Genomic DNA, 16,818 nt, shown 5'->3' on the forward strand with positions numbered 1-16,818 from the left:
CCCCCTCCGGGTGTGATGGGGTCAAACGGCCCGCGCCCCGCCGCTGACAGTTCAATTTCCCCCCAACGCAGCCTCATTCGCCCAATGCTAATTATGAATGAAACGTTATCAGCCTTTGACAATCCCCCCCCCTCCTACACACGGACAACGGAAGGAGGGTGTGTGTTTGGAGGGGTGGGATGGTTTAAAAGACATTTGTGAGAGATCCTCTAATGTCAAAATGTTATTAGAGAGAGGGAGAATGAAAAGAGAGAGAAAGTAGGAAAGAAGAGGGAGAGAGAAAGGGAAAAATAGCGGGGAGAGGGAGATAGAGGAGAGGAGGGGTCAGAGACAGTGACCAGGGTTAATGTAAATGTCTTTGATAACCAGGCAGTAATTCTCTAAAAGGGCCGAAGCGCTCAGCTGAGACACACTCACCGCTTCTGTGGGCTGATTGGTGAGAAATAGAAATGACACCGGGGCAAGTGTGTGTCTGTGAAGGATATTGGTGTGAGTGAGAGAGAGAGAGACAGATAGGAAGTGGGTGGGTGATACTATGTGTGTGTGTGTGTCTGCTCGCACGTCTTTGAAATAAGTAGCGAGAGGGTTGTGAGGTTATTTACCCCAGTCTATGAATCCTGATGGCCATCATGTATTTATGCATAGGATTGACTCTCAATCAGATGCTGATGTGCAAACAGCACCCTGTTTAATCTGCATTTCTATTGTCTATTACTGCCTGGCCTTAACCTATCAGTAAACACACCACTCTGCCTGAGACAGGCTGTCAATCACACACACACAAACACATGCACGCGCACACTGATACAAACGCACTGGACGAGTGAAGACAGAAAAAAAAGGACGAAAAGATTGTATACGTACGAGAGAGAACTTATTATTTGTAGGTAAGACAATGAATGTAAAGGGAACATTATAGTGATGTTATAGGGACAGATCTACTCTCTATAGAATTAGCTCATATTGGTTGATTGGTCACACATGCTCCTCAGCTAAAGTAGTGCTGGTACAAGGCCAACAAACACATAAATCTAACATCAAAGATAAAAAGAGACATTCAACTGGGAAAAGGTCACCCATAATGCATACACACACTGTAGACTACAGAGACACCAGGGAGAGAACAACTGACAGAGAGATGGAGAGAGAGACAGAGATGGAGGTAGAGAGGGAGTTCGAGAGGGAGGTGGAGAGAGATGGAGAGAGAGACAGAGAGGGAGGTGGAGAGGGAGTTCGAGAGGGAGGTGGAGAGAGAGACAGAGGGAGGTGGAGAGAGCTGGAGAGAGAGAGAGAGGGAGGTGGAGAGGGAGTTCGAGAGGGAGGTGGAGAGAGAGAGAGGGAGGTGGAGAGAGATGGAGAGAGAGAGGGAGGTGGAGAGGGAGTTCGAGAGGGAGGTGGATGGAGATGGAGAGAGAGACAGAGAGGGAGGTGGAGAGGGAGTTCGAGAGGGAGGTGGAGAGGGAGTTCGAGAGGGAGGTGGAGAGAGATGGAGAGAGAGACAGACAGGGAGGTGGAGAGGGAGTTCGAGAGGGAGGTGGAGAGAGAGACAGAGAGAGGTGGAGAGAGAGAGAGAGGGAGGTGGAGAGAGAGACAGAGGGAGGTGGAGAGAGCTGGAGAGAGAGAGAGAGGGAGGTGGAGAGGGAGTTCGAGAGGGAGGTGGAGAGAGAGAGAGGGAGGTGGAGAGAGATGGAGAGAGAGAGAGGGAGGTGGAGAGGGAGTTCGAGAGGGAGGTGGATGGAGATGGAGAGAGAGACAGAGAGGGAGGTGGAGAGGGAGTTCGAGAGGAAGGTGGAGAGGGAGACAGAGGGAGGTGGAGAGAGAGAGAGAGGGAGGTGGAGAGGGAGTTCGAGAGGGAGGTGGAGAGAGACAGAGAGGGAGGTGGAGAGAGATGGAGAGAGAGAGAGGGAGGTGGAGAGGGAGTTCGAGAGGGAGGTGGATGGAGATGGAGAGAGAGACAGAGGGAGGTGGAGAGGGAGGTGGAGAGGGAGTTCGAGAGGGAGGTGGAGAGAGAGACAGAGAGGGAGGTGGAGAGAGATGGAGAGAGAGACAGAGAGGAAGGTGGAGAGGGAGTTCGAGAGGGAGGTGGAGAGAGATGGAGAGAGAGACAGAGAGGGAGGTGGAGAGGGAGTTCGAGAGGGAGGTGGAGAGAGAGACAGAGAGGGAGGTGGAGAGAGAGACAGAGAGGGAGGTGGAGAGAGATGGAGAGAGAGACAGAGGGAGGTGGAGAGGGAGTTCGAGAGGGAGGTGGAGAGAAAGACAGAGAGGGAGTTCGAGAGGGAGGTGGAGAGAGAGAGAGAGGGAGGTGGAGAGGGAGTTCGAGAGGGAGGTGGATGGAGGTTGGCATTGACAGTTGTATGAACAGGGCACATGGAGAGAGGAAAACAGAACAACTGTAAAACACAGGAAATGCAATTGTATGAGTGGAGAGGGATATTATTTATAAATATGTCCAGGAAGGAGGAAAGGGAGATGATTTATAAATACAGTACGAGTCAAAAGTTTGGACACACCTACTCATAGTGTTTTTCTTTATTTTACTATTTTCTACATTGTTGAATAATAGTGAAGACATCAAAACTATGAAATAACACATATGGAATCATGTAGTAACCAAAAAAGTGTTAAACAAAATATATTTATATTTGAGATTCTTCAAAGTAGCCACCTTTTGCAGTGGTGACAGTTTTGCACACGCATGGCATTCTCTCAACCAGCTTCACCTGGAATGCTTTTCCAACAGTCTTGAAGGAGTTCACACATATGCTGAGCTCGTTGGCTGCTTTTCCTTCACTCTGCGGTCCAACTCATCCCAAACCATCTCAATCTCACTTGGGTTGAGGTCGGGTGATTATGGAGGCCAGATCATCCGATGCCACACTCCATCACTCTCCTTCTTGGTCAAAAAGCCCTTACACAGCCTGGAGGTGTGTTGGGTCATTGTCCTGTTGAAAAACAAATGATAAGCCCAAACCAGATGGGATGGTGTATCGCTGCAAAACGCTGTGGTAGCCATGCTGGTCAAGTTTGCCTTGAATTCTAAATAAATCACAGACCGGCAAATCACTCCCATACCATCACACCTCCTCCATGCTTCACAGTGGGAACCACACATGCAGAGATAATCCGTTCATCTACTGTACTCTGCGTCTCACAAAGACACAGTGGTTGGAACCAAAAATCTCAAATTTGGACTCATCAGACCAAAGGACATATTTCCACCGGTATAATGTCACCAATATGTCCCTTCTTATTGGTGTCCTTTAGTAGTGGTTTCTTTGCAGCAATTTGACCATGAAGGCCTGATTCACGCAGTCTCCTCTGAACAGTTGATGTTGAGATGTGTCTGTTACTTGAACTATTTGAAGCATTTATTTGGGCGGCAATCTGAGGTGCAGTTAACTCTAATGAATGTATCCTCTGCAGCAGAGGTAACACTGCCTTTCCTGTGCCGTCCTCATGAGATCCAGTTTCATCATAGTACTTGATTGTTTTTGCGACTGCACTTGAAGAAATGTTCAAAGTTCTTGAAATGTTCCAAATTGTCTGACCTTCATGTCTTAAATGGACTGTAGTTTCTCTTTGCTTATTTGAGCTGTTCTTGCCATAATATGGACTCACAACACAACTGATTGGCTCAAATGCATTAAGGAAAAAAAATCCACAAATTAACTGTTAACAAGGCACACCTGTTAATTGAAATGCATTCCAGGTAAGTACCTCGTGAAGCTGGTTGAGAGAATGCCAAGAGTGTGCAAAGCTGTCATCCAGGCAAAGGGTGGCTACATTGAAGAATCTTTTTTGGTTACAACATGATTATTTCATAGTTTTTAATGTCTTCACTATTATTCTACAATGTAGAAAATAGTAAAAAGAAAGAAAAACCCTTGCATGAGTCAGTGTGTCCAAACCTTTGACTGGTACTGTATGTCCAGGAAGGAGGAAAGGAAGATGATTTATACAGTGCCTTTGGAAAGTATTCAGACCCCTTGACTTTTTCCACATTCTGTTAGGTTACAGCCTTATTCTAAAATGGATTAAATTGTTTTCCCCCCTCATCAATCTACACACAATACCCCATAATGACAAAGCAAAAACAGATTTTTTTTTGCTAATTAATTGAAAATAAAAAACTGAAATATCACATTTACGCATTCAGAACCTTCACTCTGTACTTTGTTGGCAGCTATTATCACCTCAAGTCTTCTTGGGTGTGACGCTACAAGCTTGGCACACCTGTATTTGGGAAGTTTCTTCCATTCTTCTCTGCAGATCCTCTCAAGCTCTATCAGGTTGGATGGGGAGCGTTGCTGCACAGATATTCTCAGGTCTCTCTAGAGATGTTCCATCAGATTCAAGTCTGGGCTGTGCCTGGGCCACTCAAGGACATTCAGAGACTAGTCCTGAAAGCCACTCCTGCGTTGTCTTGGCTGTGTTCCTAGGGTCGGTGTCCTGTTGGAAAGTGAACCTTTGCCCCAGTCTGAGGTCCTGAGCGCTCAGGAGCAGGTTTTAATCAAGGACCTCTCTGTACTTTGCTCCGTTCATCTTCGCCTTGATCCTGACTAGTCTCCCAGTCCCTGAAAAACATCCACACAGCATGATGCTGCCACCATCATGCTTCACTGTAGGGATGGTGCCAGGTTTCCTCCAGACGTGACACTTGGCATTTAGGCCAAAGAGTTCAATCTTGGTTTCATCAGACCAGATAATCTTGTTTCTCATGGTCTGAGAGTCTTTAGGTGCCTTTTGGCAAACTCCAAGCAGGCTGTCATGTGCCTTTGACTGAGGAGTGGCTTCCATCTGGCCACTCTACCATAAAGGCCTGTCCATCTGGAAGGTTCTCCCATCTCCACAGAAGAACTCTCGAGCTCTGTCAGAGTGACCATCGGGTTCTAAGTCACCTCCCTGACCAAGGCCGATTGCTCAGTTTGGCCGTGCGGCCAGCTCTAGGAAGAGTCTTGGTGGTTCCAACTTATTCCACTTAAGATTGATGGAGGCCACTATGTTCTTGGGGGCCTTCAATGCTGCATAAATGCTTTGGTACCCTTCCTCAGATCTGTGCTTCGACACAATCCTGTCTTGGAGCTCTATGGACAATTCCTTCGACCTCATGGCTTGGTTTTTGCTCCGACATGCACGGTCAACTGTGGGACCTTATATAGAGAGGTGTGTGCCCCTCCAAATCATGTCCAATCAATGTCATTTTCCACAGGTGGACTCCAATGAAGTTGTGGACACATCTTAAGGATTATCAATGGAAACAGGGTGCACATGAGCTCAATTTGTAGTCTCATAGCAGAGGATCTGAATACTTACGTAAATAAGGTTTTTTTGCTTCGTCATTATGGGGTATTGTGTGTAGATTGATGAGGAAATTGTTTTATTTAATCCATTTTAGAATAAGGCTGTAATGTAATAAAATGTGGAAAAATTCAAGGGGTCTGAATACTTTCCGAAGGCACTGTAAATATGTCCAGGAAGGAGGAAAGGGAGACAGGGAGATGATTTATAAATATGTCCAGGAAGGAGGAAAGGGGAGATGATTTATAAATATGTCCAGGAAGGAGGAAAGGGAGATGGGGAGATGATTTATAAATATGTCCAGGAAGGAGGAAAGGGTCAACAGCCAACTCCAGGAGGAGATTCCAGCCACTGGAGAGGCAGTCTTTTAAAGACACTCTACTGTACAGTATGGTTCAACACGTTTCTCTCTCAGCTGTCACACACACACACCAAGGGAGGGATAAACAGACAGACAGATCTACACACACACACACACTCACCTGGATGGTGGAGGAGACATTGGAGAGTGACAGGCCCTCCAGGTCTCCTAGCAGGCTAGGGGAGAGGACAGAAGACTTGAGCTGGGTCACTGGTGCAGGAGTGACTACAAGACACACACACAGAACACTTATGAGATGAATTCCAACTGGAAATCTTGTGGTATTCTTCCTAGCTACATGCTGTTTTACAGACAGAAAACTCACAGTCACCCAGATCCAACAGAGACACCTCCTTCGTTGACTGCACCTCCACCTGGAGAAAAGACCAGCAGAATCCTACATGAGAAACATACTGTCCCTAGACTGACTTTGAACAGGTGCTGGAGAAAATATTCATTAATGTTCGACCCTTAGGTCTGTGTCAGACTGTCAAACATATTTATAGTAAAACACTTGGCAGAGTACAGCACAGTATATCATAACATAGGAGTTTTATTTTTTAGCTAATGTTCCAACATGAATGGCAGATGAATGAAGGCTATAGATGAAAGAGAAAGAAGAATGAGTATGAAAGAGAGATAGATGACAGGCAGAATATTAAAGTAAAGTCTGTATGTCTTTGTGGGAATGTAGTCTACACTGCCCTATTTGACTGACAGTGTCTATACAATGCAGTAACATGATATTCCTAAACACGTCAGCTATGTGCATAAAATTATATTCTATTTCTCAGGCTGCTGTGTGTACAGTGGGGGAAAAAAGTATTTGATCCCCTACTGATTTTGTATGTTTGCCCACTGACAAAGAAATGATCAGTCTATAATTTTAATGGTAGGTTTATTTGAACAGTGAGAGACAGAATAACAAAAATATTGAGAAAAACGCATGTCAAAAATGTTATAAATTGATTAGCATTTTAATGAGGGAAATAAGTATTTGACCCCCTCTGAATCAGAAAGAATTCTGGCTCCCAGGTGTCTTTTATACAGGTAACGAGCTGAGATTAAAGGGAGTGCTCCTAACCGTAGCTTGTTACCTGTATAAAAGACACCTGTCCACAGAAGCAATCAATCAATCAGATTCCAAACTCTCCACCATGGCCAAGACCAAAGAGCTCTCCAAGGATGTCAGGGACAAGATTGTAGACCTACACAAGGCTGGAATGGGCTACAAGACCCTCGCCAAGCAGCTTGGTGAGAAGGTGACAACATTTGGTGTGATTATTCGCAAATGGAAGAAACACAAAATAACTGTCAATATCCCTCGGCCTGGGGCTCCATGCAAGATCTCACGTAGTGGAGTTGCAATGATCATGAGAAAGGTGAGGAATCAGCCCAGAACTACACGGGAGGATCTTGTCAATGATCTCAAGGCAGCTGGGACCATAGTCACCAACAAAACAATTGGTAACACACTACACTGTGAAGGACTAAAATCCTGCAGCGCCCGCAAGGTCCCCCTGCTGAAGAATACATATACATGCCCGTCTGAAGTTTGCCAATGAACATCTGAATGATTCAGAGGACAACTGGTGAAAGTGTTGTGGTCAGATGAGACAAATGGAGCTCTTTGGCATCAACTCAACTCACCGTGTTTGGAGGAGGAGGAATGCTGCCTATGACCCCAAGAACACCATCTCCACCGTCAAACATGGAGGTGGAAACATTATGCTTTGGGGGTGTTTTTCTGTTAAGGGGACAGGACAACTTCACCGCATCATTTGACGGGGCCATGTACTGTCAAATCTTGGGTGAGAACCTCCTTCCCTCAACAAAGGAGTGGCTCAAGAAGAAGCACATTAAGGTCCTAGAGTGGCCTAGCCAGTCTCCAGACCTTAATCCCATAGAAAATCTGTGGAGGGAGCTGAAGGTTCGAGTTGCCAAACGTCAGCCTCAACCTTAATGACTTGGAGAAGATCTGTAAAGACGAGTGGGACAAAATCCCTCCTGAGATGTGTGCAAACCTGGTGGCCAACTACAAGAAACGTCTGACCTCTGTGATTGCCAACAAGGGTTTTGCCACCAAGTACTAAGTCATGTTTTGCAGAGGGGTCAAATACTTATTTCCCTCATTAAAATGCAAATCAATTTATAACATTTTTGACATGCGTTTTTCTGGATTTTTTTGTTGTTATTCTGTCTCTCACTGTTCATATAAACCTACCATTAAAATTATAGACTGATAATTTCTTTGTCAGTGGGCAAATGTACAAAATCAGCAGGGGATCAAATACTTTTTTCCCCCACTGTATATACATCTGGAGGGTCTGTATGATTTACATGGGCCAGCCATGAGACATGTCGTGTCACAACCGATAGATACATTCCATTGACTACCTCCTACCACTAGGCCAGGCTTGTCAAACGGCGACTCAGAATATTAGGACGTGCATCGTCACATATACAATACAACATGCAACAATAAAAACGCATTTAAACATACAGGCGCTTTTACGGCCCTCTGTCTCTCCATGCACTCCTAACCAACCACAGCCCTGTTCACTTCTCATAAAGAACCATAACATTCCACTCTGCTTACTGCAGGATCCACAAATGGAGGAGTGTGTGTGAGAAGGCATAATAGTGAAAACAAACAATGATGTTAGAGGGCGTATCTTCTCAGATCGTCTCTGATGGATGCTTGGTGGCAAAGAAGAAACCCTTGTTAACAGGCGGAGTGAGAGAGAGAGAGAGAGAAAGAGGGAGAGAAAAGACGGAGAGATGCATAATGCATAGGTCGTAGGAGCAAAGTGTGTAAAATGAAAATGTCAGTGCAGAAAGAGAGGGATTCAGAAAGAGAGAGGGGAGAACCAGAGAGAGAATCAGAAAGAGAGGGGGAGAATCAGAAAGAGAGGGGGAGAATCAGAAAGAGAGGGGGAGAATCAGAAAGAGAGAGGGGCTGCGTTTCAAACTCATATTACTGCATGGTCGGAACTAGAAGCACAAGCACTTCGCTACACTTGCATTAACACCTGCTAACCATATGTATGTGACAAATAGATTTGATTTGATAAAAGACACACCCTCCCCCACTTACCCTCGCCTTATGCCCTTGGGGGAATCCCCGTCACCATCTTGGCCATCGGTCCAAACGATTAGCCAAACAAGGGAACGTCGCAATGTAAGCCCCTCAGCCCTTATTTTTGATAGAGTTTGCGAGTGTACAATTATGTTCACTTTCGGGGCCTGAAACACCCCATAATTCAATTTGCGATGATTGCACATCCGCTAAGAAAAGTCAGCCAAAACTTAAAACCTCAACGTCAATATGGAGAAGTAAACATACAAGTGTAAGTAAAAACAAATGTAAATAAGTTAGAAATTGTGCTACTAATGCACAAACACGTCTCATAAAATTCATGACGTTTTTGTTTGGTTAGCTTTTGGAAATTGTAGAAATAAATGTTTTTCCTTCTTCAGAAGTTCCAGCTAGGCAGGCAAATGTTAGTTAACTAATTAATTTGCTAGCTATCATACAGTAGAGGTATAGTCATAATTATATAGTTAATATAAGTAGACATGCAATCATAATTGACTGTAGAGCATATAAAGCACCCACAAGCTACCGGTGGCTGAAAACACAATCGTCACGGGATGAACGAGTGATGTATTTCCGGGCAAGGGCGGTCCATTTAAAATGAAGTCCTTCCTCCCTTGCAAGTGTAAACTCGTCAGACGTCATCAGAAGTGTCCAATTAATTTGAGGCCTGAGGGGAGAGGGTGTGTCTGTTAAGTGTTTGGAATGCAGCCAGGGATAATCAGAAAGAGAATCAGAAAGAGAAAGAGAATCAGAAAGCGAGTGGGAGAGAATCAGAAAGCGAGTGGGAGAGAATCAGAAAGCGAGTGGGAGAGAATCAGAAAGAGAATCAGAAAGAGAAAGAGAATCAGAAAGCGAGTGGGAGAGAATCAGAAAGCGAGTGGGAGAGAATCAGAAAGCGAGTGGGAGAGAATCAGAAAGCGAGTGGGAGAGAATCAGAAAGCGAGTGGGAGAGAATCAGAAAGCAAGTGGGAGAGAATCAGAAAGCGAGTGGGAGAGAATCAGAAAGCGAGTGGGAGAGAATCAGAAAGCGAGTGGGAGAGAATCAGAAAGCGAGTGGGAGAGAATCAGAAAGAGAATCAGAAAGAGAGAGAGAGAGTGGGAGAGAATCAGAAAGCGAGTGGGAGAGAATCAGAAAGCGAGTGGGAGAGAATCAGAAAGCGAGTGGGAGAGAATCAGAAAGCGAGTGGGAGAGAATCAGAAAGCGGGAGGGAGAATCAGAAAGCGAGTGGGAGAGAATCAGAAAGCGAGTGGGAGAGAATCAGAAAGCGAGTGGGAGAGAATCAGAAAGCGAGTGGGAGAGAATCAGAAAGCGAGTGGGAGAGAATCAGAAAGCGAGTGGGAGAGAATCAGAAAGCGAGTGGGAGAGAATCAGAAAGCGAGTGGGAGAGAATCAGAAAGCGGGAGGGAGAATCAGAAAGCGAGTGGGAGAATCAGAAAGCGAGTGGGAGAGAATCAGAAAGCGAGTGGGAGAGAATCAGAAAGCGAGTGGGAGAGAATCAGAAAGTGGGAGAGAATCAGAAAGCGGGAGGGAGAATCAGAAAGCGAGTGGGAGAGAATCAGAAAGCGAGTGGGAGAGAATCAGAAAGCGAGTGGGAGCGAATCAGAAAGAGAATCAGAAAGAGAGAGAGCGAGTGGGAGAGAATCAGAAAGAGAGAGAGAGAGTGGGAGAGAATCAGAAAGCGAGTGGGAGAGAATCAGAAAGCGAGTGGGAGAGAATCAGAAAGCGAGTGGGAGAGAATCAGAAAGCGAGTGGGAGAGAATCAGAAAGAGAATCAGAAAGAGAGAGAGAGAGTGGGAGAGAATCAGAAAGCGAGTGGGAGAGAATCAGAAAGCGAGTGGGAGAGAATCAGAAAGCGAGTGGGAGAGAATCAGAAAGCGAGTGGGAGAGAATCAGAAAGCGAGTGGGAGAGAATCAGAAAGCGGGAGGGAGAATCAGAAAGCGAGTGGGAGAGAATCAGAAAGCGGGAGGGAGAGAATCAGAAAGCGGGAGGGAGAATCAGAAAGCGAGTGGGAGAGAATCAGAAAGCGAGTGGGAGAGAATCAGAAAGCGGGAGGGAGAATCAGAAAGCGAGTGGGAGAGAATCAGAAAGCGAGTGGGAGAGAATCAGAAAGCGGGAGGGAGAGAATCAGAAAGCGGGAGGGAGAATCAGAAAGCGAGTGGGAGAGAATCAGAAAGCGAGTGGGAGAGAATCAGAAAGCGAGTGGGAGAGAATCAGAAAGCGAGTGGGAGAGAATCAGAAAGCGAGTGGGAGAGAATCAGAAAGCGAGTGGGAGAGAATCAGAAAGCGAGTGGGAGAGAATCAGAAAGCGAGTGGGAGAGAATCAGAAAGCGAGTGGGAGAGAATCAGAAAGCGGGAGGGAGAGAATCAGAAAGCGGGAGGGAGAGAATCAGAAAGCGGGAGGGAGAATCAGAAAGCGAGTGGGAGAGAATCAGAGAGCGAGTGGGAGAGAATCAGAAAGCGGGAGGGAGAATCAGAAAGCGAGTGGGAGAGAATCAGAAAGCGGGAGGGAGAATCAGAGAGGGAGAAAAGGATGAGTTGAGAGAAAAAGCAAGAAGAAACAAAGAAGCAGACCAAATCATATTCCGCTGTGTAAAATGTGATTTCTCTGCCTCCAGTAGCTCTTCAAAGACACTGTTCACACTCACTAACACACTGTATACTGTTGTACCATGATGAACAGAGGGTTGGTTCATACTCTCTTATTTACGGTGTGGACAACAGCTCAGATTGGACACAGGTTAACAGACCTTCATCTGTTCAGAGTCAGACCACGGCCTCAATTCAATCAACTGCTGATAAAGGAACACTCAAGAGAGTTAACGCTAGCTGTATCTTAGATGTTAAGCATGCTAGAACTGACACACCTAGCAAGCTGTTGGCCTCCCAGTTGGTTGGTTGTCTCACCTTGGGTTTGGCTTTAGACTTGGTCTTCTTCTTGTGTTCAGTGCCTGAGTCAGAGTCTGTGTGGGTGTCAGAGTCTGATTCTGAATCAGAGGAGCTCTCTTCTGCAGACGAACTGCTGGCCTCTTTAGCAACGTTCCCATTCTCATCCGAATCCCTGACACAGGAAGACGCACACACATGAACGAACACACACGCACGTTGAGGAGAGAAAACACAAAAGGTTGTAAGAGTTCAACCTCCAAATCACATTCCAACACTTTTCAATCTGTAACTGATAAAGGAGTGTTTAAAGATGATTTCCCATGAGGAAATCTAAGGAATAGGGCACCTTAAACATATCTTAAACTGAAGACTGTAATACATTAACGCGTGTTTCCTATAACCAAAACATAAATAACATGACAAAGTTTCAATACGAAGGGGAAAGTGTTACGCATCTATCCATTCAAACACTTTCCATTCTGCACCACGTAGTGCAGTCTGCTGGAGCTCACACTCAAACTCTGTCAGAACACCCTAGATCAATCTGTTTTGGTTCGCCCACTTAATTTAATATCGCTTTGGCTAAAAAGTTATCCTCCTCCCTCCCTCCATCTCCCTCTCTCTTCAATTTGTCCTGATAATGAGTGTTTACTGGGGCTGCCTGGGATTTTCAGCTGTTAAATTAACGAGGAGAATTGTGACGGTAACTGGCTTTTTAACTTGGCCGATGATGAGAAGCCAGTATTAATTTGGCCTACAGATTTCATTTGTTTCGAACAGGAAAAAGCGATATAAATCAGAGTGGGCCTGATTAAGCCCTGCCTGGAATGACTGGGCTGTAATGAGGGCATTATGCTGGGTTTGTTGTGGAAGCACTGGGGTGAGCTGGGATAATTACTGTGTGTGTGTTGGTGTGTGTGTTTGCGAGAGAGAGAGATTGTGTGTGTGTGGGATAGTGTGTGTCTGTGTGTGTGTGTGTGTGTGTGTGTGTGTGTGTGTGAAATCACTGGGGTGAGCTGCTCTAATTACACTCTAATGGAGGGAACAAGGTCAGCTGCCGGCCTGTCATACAGCGCAAGCAGGTAGGGTGTGTGTGTGCGAAAGAAAGAAAGCTGGGGTGAGTGAAATAGAACGTGTCAGGGACCAAATTTGCCAGTGTGTAACAGTGTGCGTGTATTCAGCAGTAATGACTCAGATCTCATTCATTGGTACCACCAGGCAGCTAAATGACCAATCCACAGTCATTATCTATCAGCCATGTAAATCTGGACCACTGCTGATGGAGCTCACACTAACGGCTCTGAACGTGTGTGTACAGTAGGTGTCAATGTATGTCTTCAACATGACCAGAGAGAATATATGTGCTCGAGAGAGTGAGTGCGCGCGAGAGAGAGCGCGCGAGAGAGAGGGGGAGAGAGAGAGAGGGGGAGAGAGAAAGTGAACAGATGGAGAATGAGATTATTGATGCCACAATGCACTGATCACGTTGCTGACTGACTTCAGACAGCTGCACTGTTGTATGAGCGAACACACACACCCCTTGCCTAATTATCACACTCAGCCTTCGATAAAACAGGTAAGACCTCAATAGATAAATTCAGCAAGAAGAGAAATGATAGACACACAATACATATAGATTCCAAACCAAGGACCTAGTCAGGGGAGTGGGCATGTTCAGTGATAGTGTGGTACCCGTCTTTGGCCGTTGGTTTGACTGTCTTCTTCTGTAGTGGGGTCTTAGTTTTCCTCTTCTTCCTTTCAGAGTCAGATTCACTGGAACTCTTCTCTGATTGGCTGGAGGACTTGTCTGACTCCTCACTGCTCTGACTGCTGTTCTTCTCGACACAGCTCTCTGCATCGCTCCCTGACTCTGGACACACAGGTTCATTTTGTAAGATGTACAGTCTTCTAGATAAAATGGATTGGACTGGCAATGCAAACACTCACATGAGAACATTATACTTTATGTTACACACGTGGACACACACACACCTTCACTACTACTACTGCTACTGCCATCCTCACTGCTCCCTGATCCCTTCTCCTCCTCTCCAGAGTCAGAGTAGAACTTCTCATCTGATGACTTGGCAGGCTTGGATTTCCCAGTCTTCCCTAGAGATGGAGCCCACTCCTTCAACTGGCAACAGAACAGGAAGTGATGTCAGAGGAAGTGAGGTACAGTAAGAGGAAGTAAAGTAAGAGAAGGGAGGAGAGTTGGGAGAACTGCAAATGTATTGAAACGTAGCAAAATGGATTTGTAGTTTGGGTGACAGAGTTGACCATGACCACCCTTGGTGTAGGGCCGGGGTGGGGTGAGCAGTAAAAGGAAAGATGGAATGATGGATCTTTACCGGCTCAATCACCTCCACATCCCTCACTGATAGGTCAGGAGCCACGGTGGGCCAATCAGAGAGTTCCAGGTAGCCACTGGCTTTGGTGTTGATGGTGTGGGACAGGGTTCCCAACTGGTAACGATCGCGGTCTGACAGAGGGAGAGAGACAGAGAGAGGTAAAAAGAGGTAGAGGGGGAGACACAGGAGAGGAGAAGAGAAAAAGATGGGGAGAGGGCAAGATAGAGGGAGGAGAAAGAGGGATGGAGAAAGAGATGCGAAAACGTGTCAGAGGCGAAACATTGGAGTTAGGGAGAGAGGAAGAGAAAAGAAGGAAACAATGATTAACATTGGAGGGGGGAGAAGGGTTGAGAGGCAGGGGTCTCAATGTCACAGCAGTGCTCTCTCAATATGCAGGACAGAGAGTAATTGGCCTTAAACACTCTGAAATGTCACTGTATAAACACATACACAACTCTGTTTAATAAAGGGTCCAGGAGCCCACAGGAGCACATACACGGCAGCGGGCAAACAGATTAAAAGGATTCTCCCTCCCTAATACTGAATATAGGAGGTGTAATCAGTCAAAGTGCCTGGGGAGGTCTGCCTTCAAAACAGGCTTTCTCTAACTAAAAAGATGGAGAGAAAAAAGAGGCGTTAAAGTGTGAATATTAAGAATGACAGGAGCGGTTAACATTTTCCATAAACATCTAGCAGACGCAGAGACCACCGCAGAATAATAATGTTTAGGAGGCTGCTTCTGTCTCTTATCTGGATTAAAGTCAAGTGTGTGTGTGTTCTCTGCGTCTCAGAAAGGTTAACATTAGCCAGGTAATTCATCCATCTCATATGAGCCAGCGAGAGAGCACTGAACCCACTGCCATTCAGAGAGGCCCAGAAAATTCCTTATCTAGTGCGCTATTTAAAAGGTACCTTTGTAGGCAGACTCGAGGACAGGTGCTGGTTTGGGCGCCAGCAGAATGCGGTGGGCGTACTTGCTGAGCGCGCCGTTCTTGTCATTGGGCACAATGAGCTGGCGGATGAATCGCGTGCGGTCTCTGATGTCATAGTTCTGGTCATATTTCCCAAGGTTCAGAATGTACTGGGTCAACAACTTAGTCTGGATGGAAGAAAGGAGGGAGAGAGGGGGGATGGAGAGAAGGAGAGATGGGAAGATATGGTGGGAGAGAGGGAAGGAGGAGAGGGAGAGAGAGGGGACGGGGCAGGAAAAAGAGCAGGGGAAAGATGGAGGGATATGGGAAGATATTGAAGGAGATGGGGAGAAAACACACACACACACACACACACACACACACACACACACACACACACACACACACACACACAGAGCTCCGGGGCATCAGACTAAATGTTCTCTCTTCTCCTCTCTCCTCGTCTTTCTCCAGCTGAGACTGCTCCTCACTAGCTGTATGAGTGACAACCTCTCCCTGTACCAGGTGGGTTTATGGTCTGAGATGGGAAGTGCTTTCCTTACACTAACATATATTATTTAGAGAGGAATAAAAACAAGAGTTACTACCTGAACGGCAACACATTTCTCTCTCTCCCTACCCCCTCTCTGAAACATGACCAGGGGATACTGGTGTAATAATGTGCTCATTTGAGGCGGCAGCAGCAGCGTCTGCAGTGTGGTCATAATCCCAGTTTGGCAGCCATACTGCCTCCCATCTGATAGAATGGGCCTTCAGTTCTCATACGAGGGGAGTCAGGGAGATGGGAGAATGCACTACATTGAAGCCTGCTCTTAAAGCATTTGGCTCTGAGGTTATGGTATAGGACTTCTGTTAGACCCAGCAGGCTGAACCAAACCGGAATACTTAGGAAAGACACTGGTGAAACTATATTAGCAGCTAGTGCCTAAACAGCCAAATAACTAGAACAACTGGAAGTCATCATAAGCTGAATTGACATGGTAATAACATCTTATAGGCTACTGCACAGTTTAGCGTAGACTATGTATGTAGGTATGTTTTACCTGTTTGGAGTTGGTGAGGTAGAGTTTGGCAGCCAGGTTGACAGTCTGGAGCTTGACGATGTCCTCCTCGGAGGTGAAGCTCTTGGCCATCTTGCGGAGGACGTCAGGGGCGATCTTAGGGACCCTCTCACAATACTCTCCTATCAGCCACAGGATGCTGGCCCGTGCCATCGGCACCTGGAGACACAGAGGGGTTAGTCCTCACTGTACTCTCCCATCAGCCACAGGATACTGGCCCGTGCCATCGGCACCTGGAGACACAGAGGGGTTAGTCCTCACTGTACTCTCCCATCAGCCACAGGATACTGGCCCGTGCCATCGGCACCTGGAGACACAGAGGGGTTAGTCCTCACTGTACTCTCCCATCAGCCACAGGATACTGGCCCGTGCCATCGGCACCTGGAGACACAGAGGGGTTAGTCCTCACTGTACTCTCCCATCAGCCACAGGATACTGGCCCGTGCCATCAGCACCTTCGGCACGGGTTACTCTATGTTAAGATTGTGCACACAATTAAATGTTCCAACTCACACAAGCTCAGTCTCATGAAATACACACTCGGACACAGACACACAAATGTTGAGATAGTGGTAGACGTACAGTGATGTTGTCAAAGAGTTTGGCCATGTGTTTGATGATATCACTGTGCTGGGTGGGCTGGGTCTGGAGCAGCTTCCTGATCACCACCACGCTCTCCGCCACCACCGTCTCTGTAATGACTTCATACGGTTACATTTAAAACAATACCTACAAGAGGATTTCACACACAAACTTTGGAACGAAGCTGGACAAAGAACCAATCGGTCGATCAATCAATAAACCAATGGACTGGATCCCTCCCCCAT

At 46.4% G+C, this 16,818-nt stretch overlaps 1 protein-coding gene across 5 annotated transcripts in view; it reads right to left on the reverse strand.

Moving 5' to 3' along the window:
* The window catches only part of LOC115159730 (AP-3 complex subunit beta-1), an 86,526-nt gene that overhangs the window by 26,380 nt on the left and 43,328 nt on the right, over positions 1 to 16,818 (reverse strand). For 3 of the 5 annotated variants that reach the window (XM_029709745.1, XM_029709744.1, XM_029709742.1), the window contains exons 14-22: positions 16,574 to 16,692; positions 15,974 to 16,150; positions 14,911 to 15,097; positions 13,999 to 14,129; positions 13,640 to 13,784; positions 13,340 to 13,517; positions 11,666 to 11,819; positions 5,985 to 6,033; positions 5,781 to 5,884 (exon numbers count right to left, since the gene is read on the reverse strand). In XM_029709745.1, coding sequence (XP_029565605.1) covers positions 5,781 to 5,884; positions 5,985 to 6,033; positions 11,666 to 11,819; positions 13,340 to 13,517; positions 13,640 to 13,784; positions 13,999 to 14,129; positions 14,911 to 15,097; positions 15,974 to 16,150; positions 16,574 to 16,692 — 1,244 coding nt within the window. The remainder of the gene's footprint in view (positions 1 to 5,780; positions 5,885 to 5,984; positions 6,034 to 11,665; positions 11,820 to 13,339; positions 13,518 to 13,639; positions 13,785 to 13,998; positions 14,130 to 14,910; positions 15,098 to 15,973; positions 16,151 to 16,573; positions 16,693 to 16,818) is intronic. The other 2 variants (XM_029709746.1, XM_029709743.1) reach the window with 1 other exon arrangement.

This window comes from Salmo trutta, chromosome 23 (assembly GCF_901001165.1).
Source record: "Salmo trutta chromosome 23, fSalTru1.1, whole genome shotgun sequence".
Lineage (NCBI taxonomy): Eukaryota > Metazoa > Chordata > Actinopteri > Salmoniformes > Salmonidae > Salmo > Salmo trutta.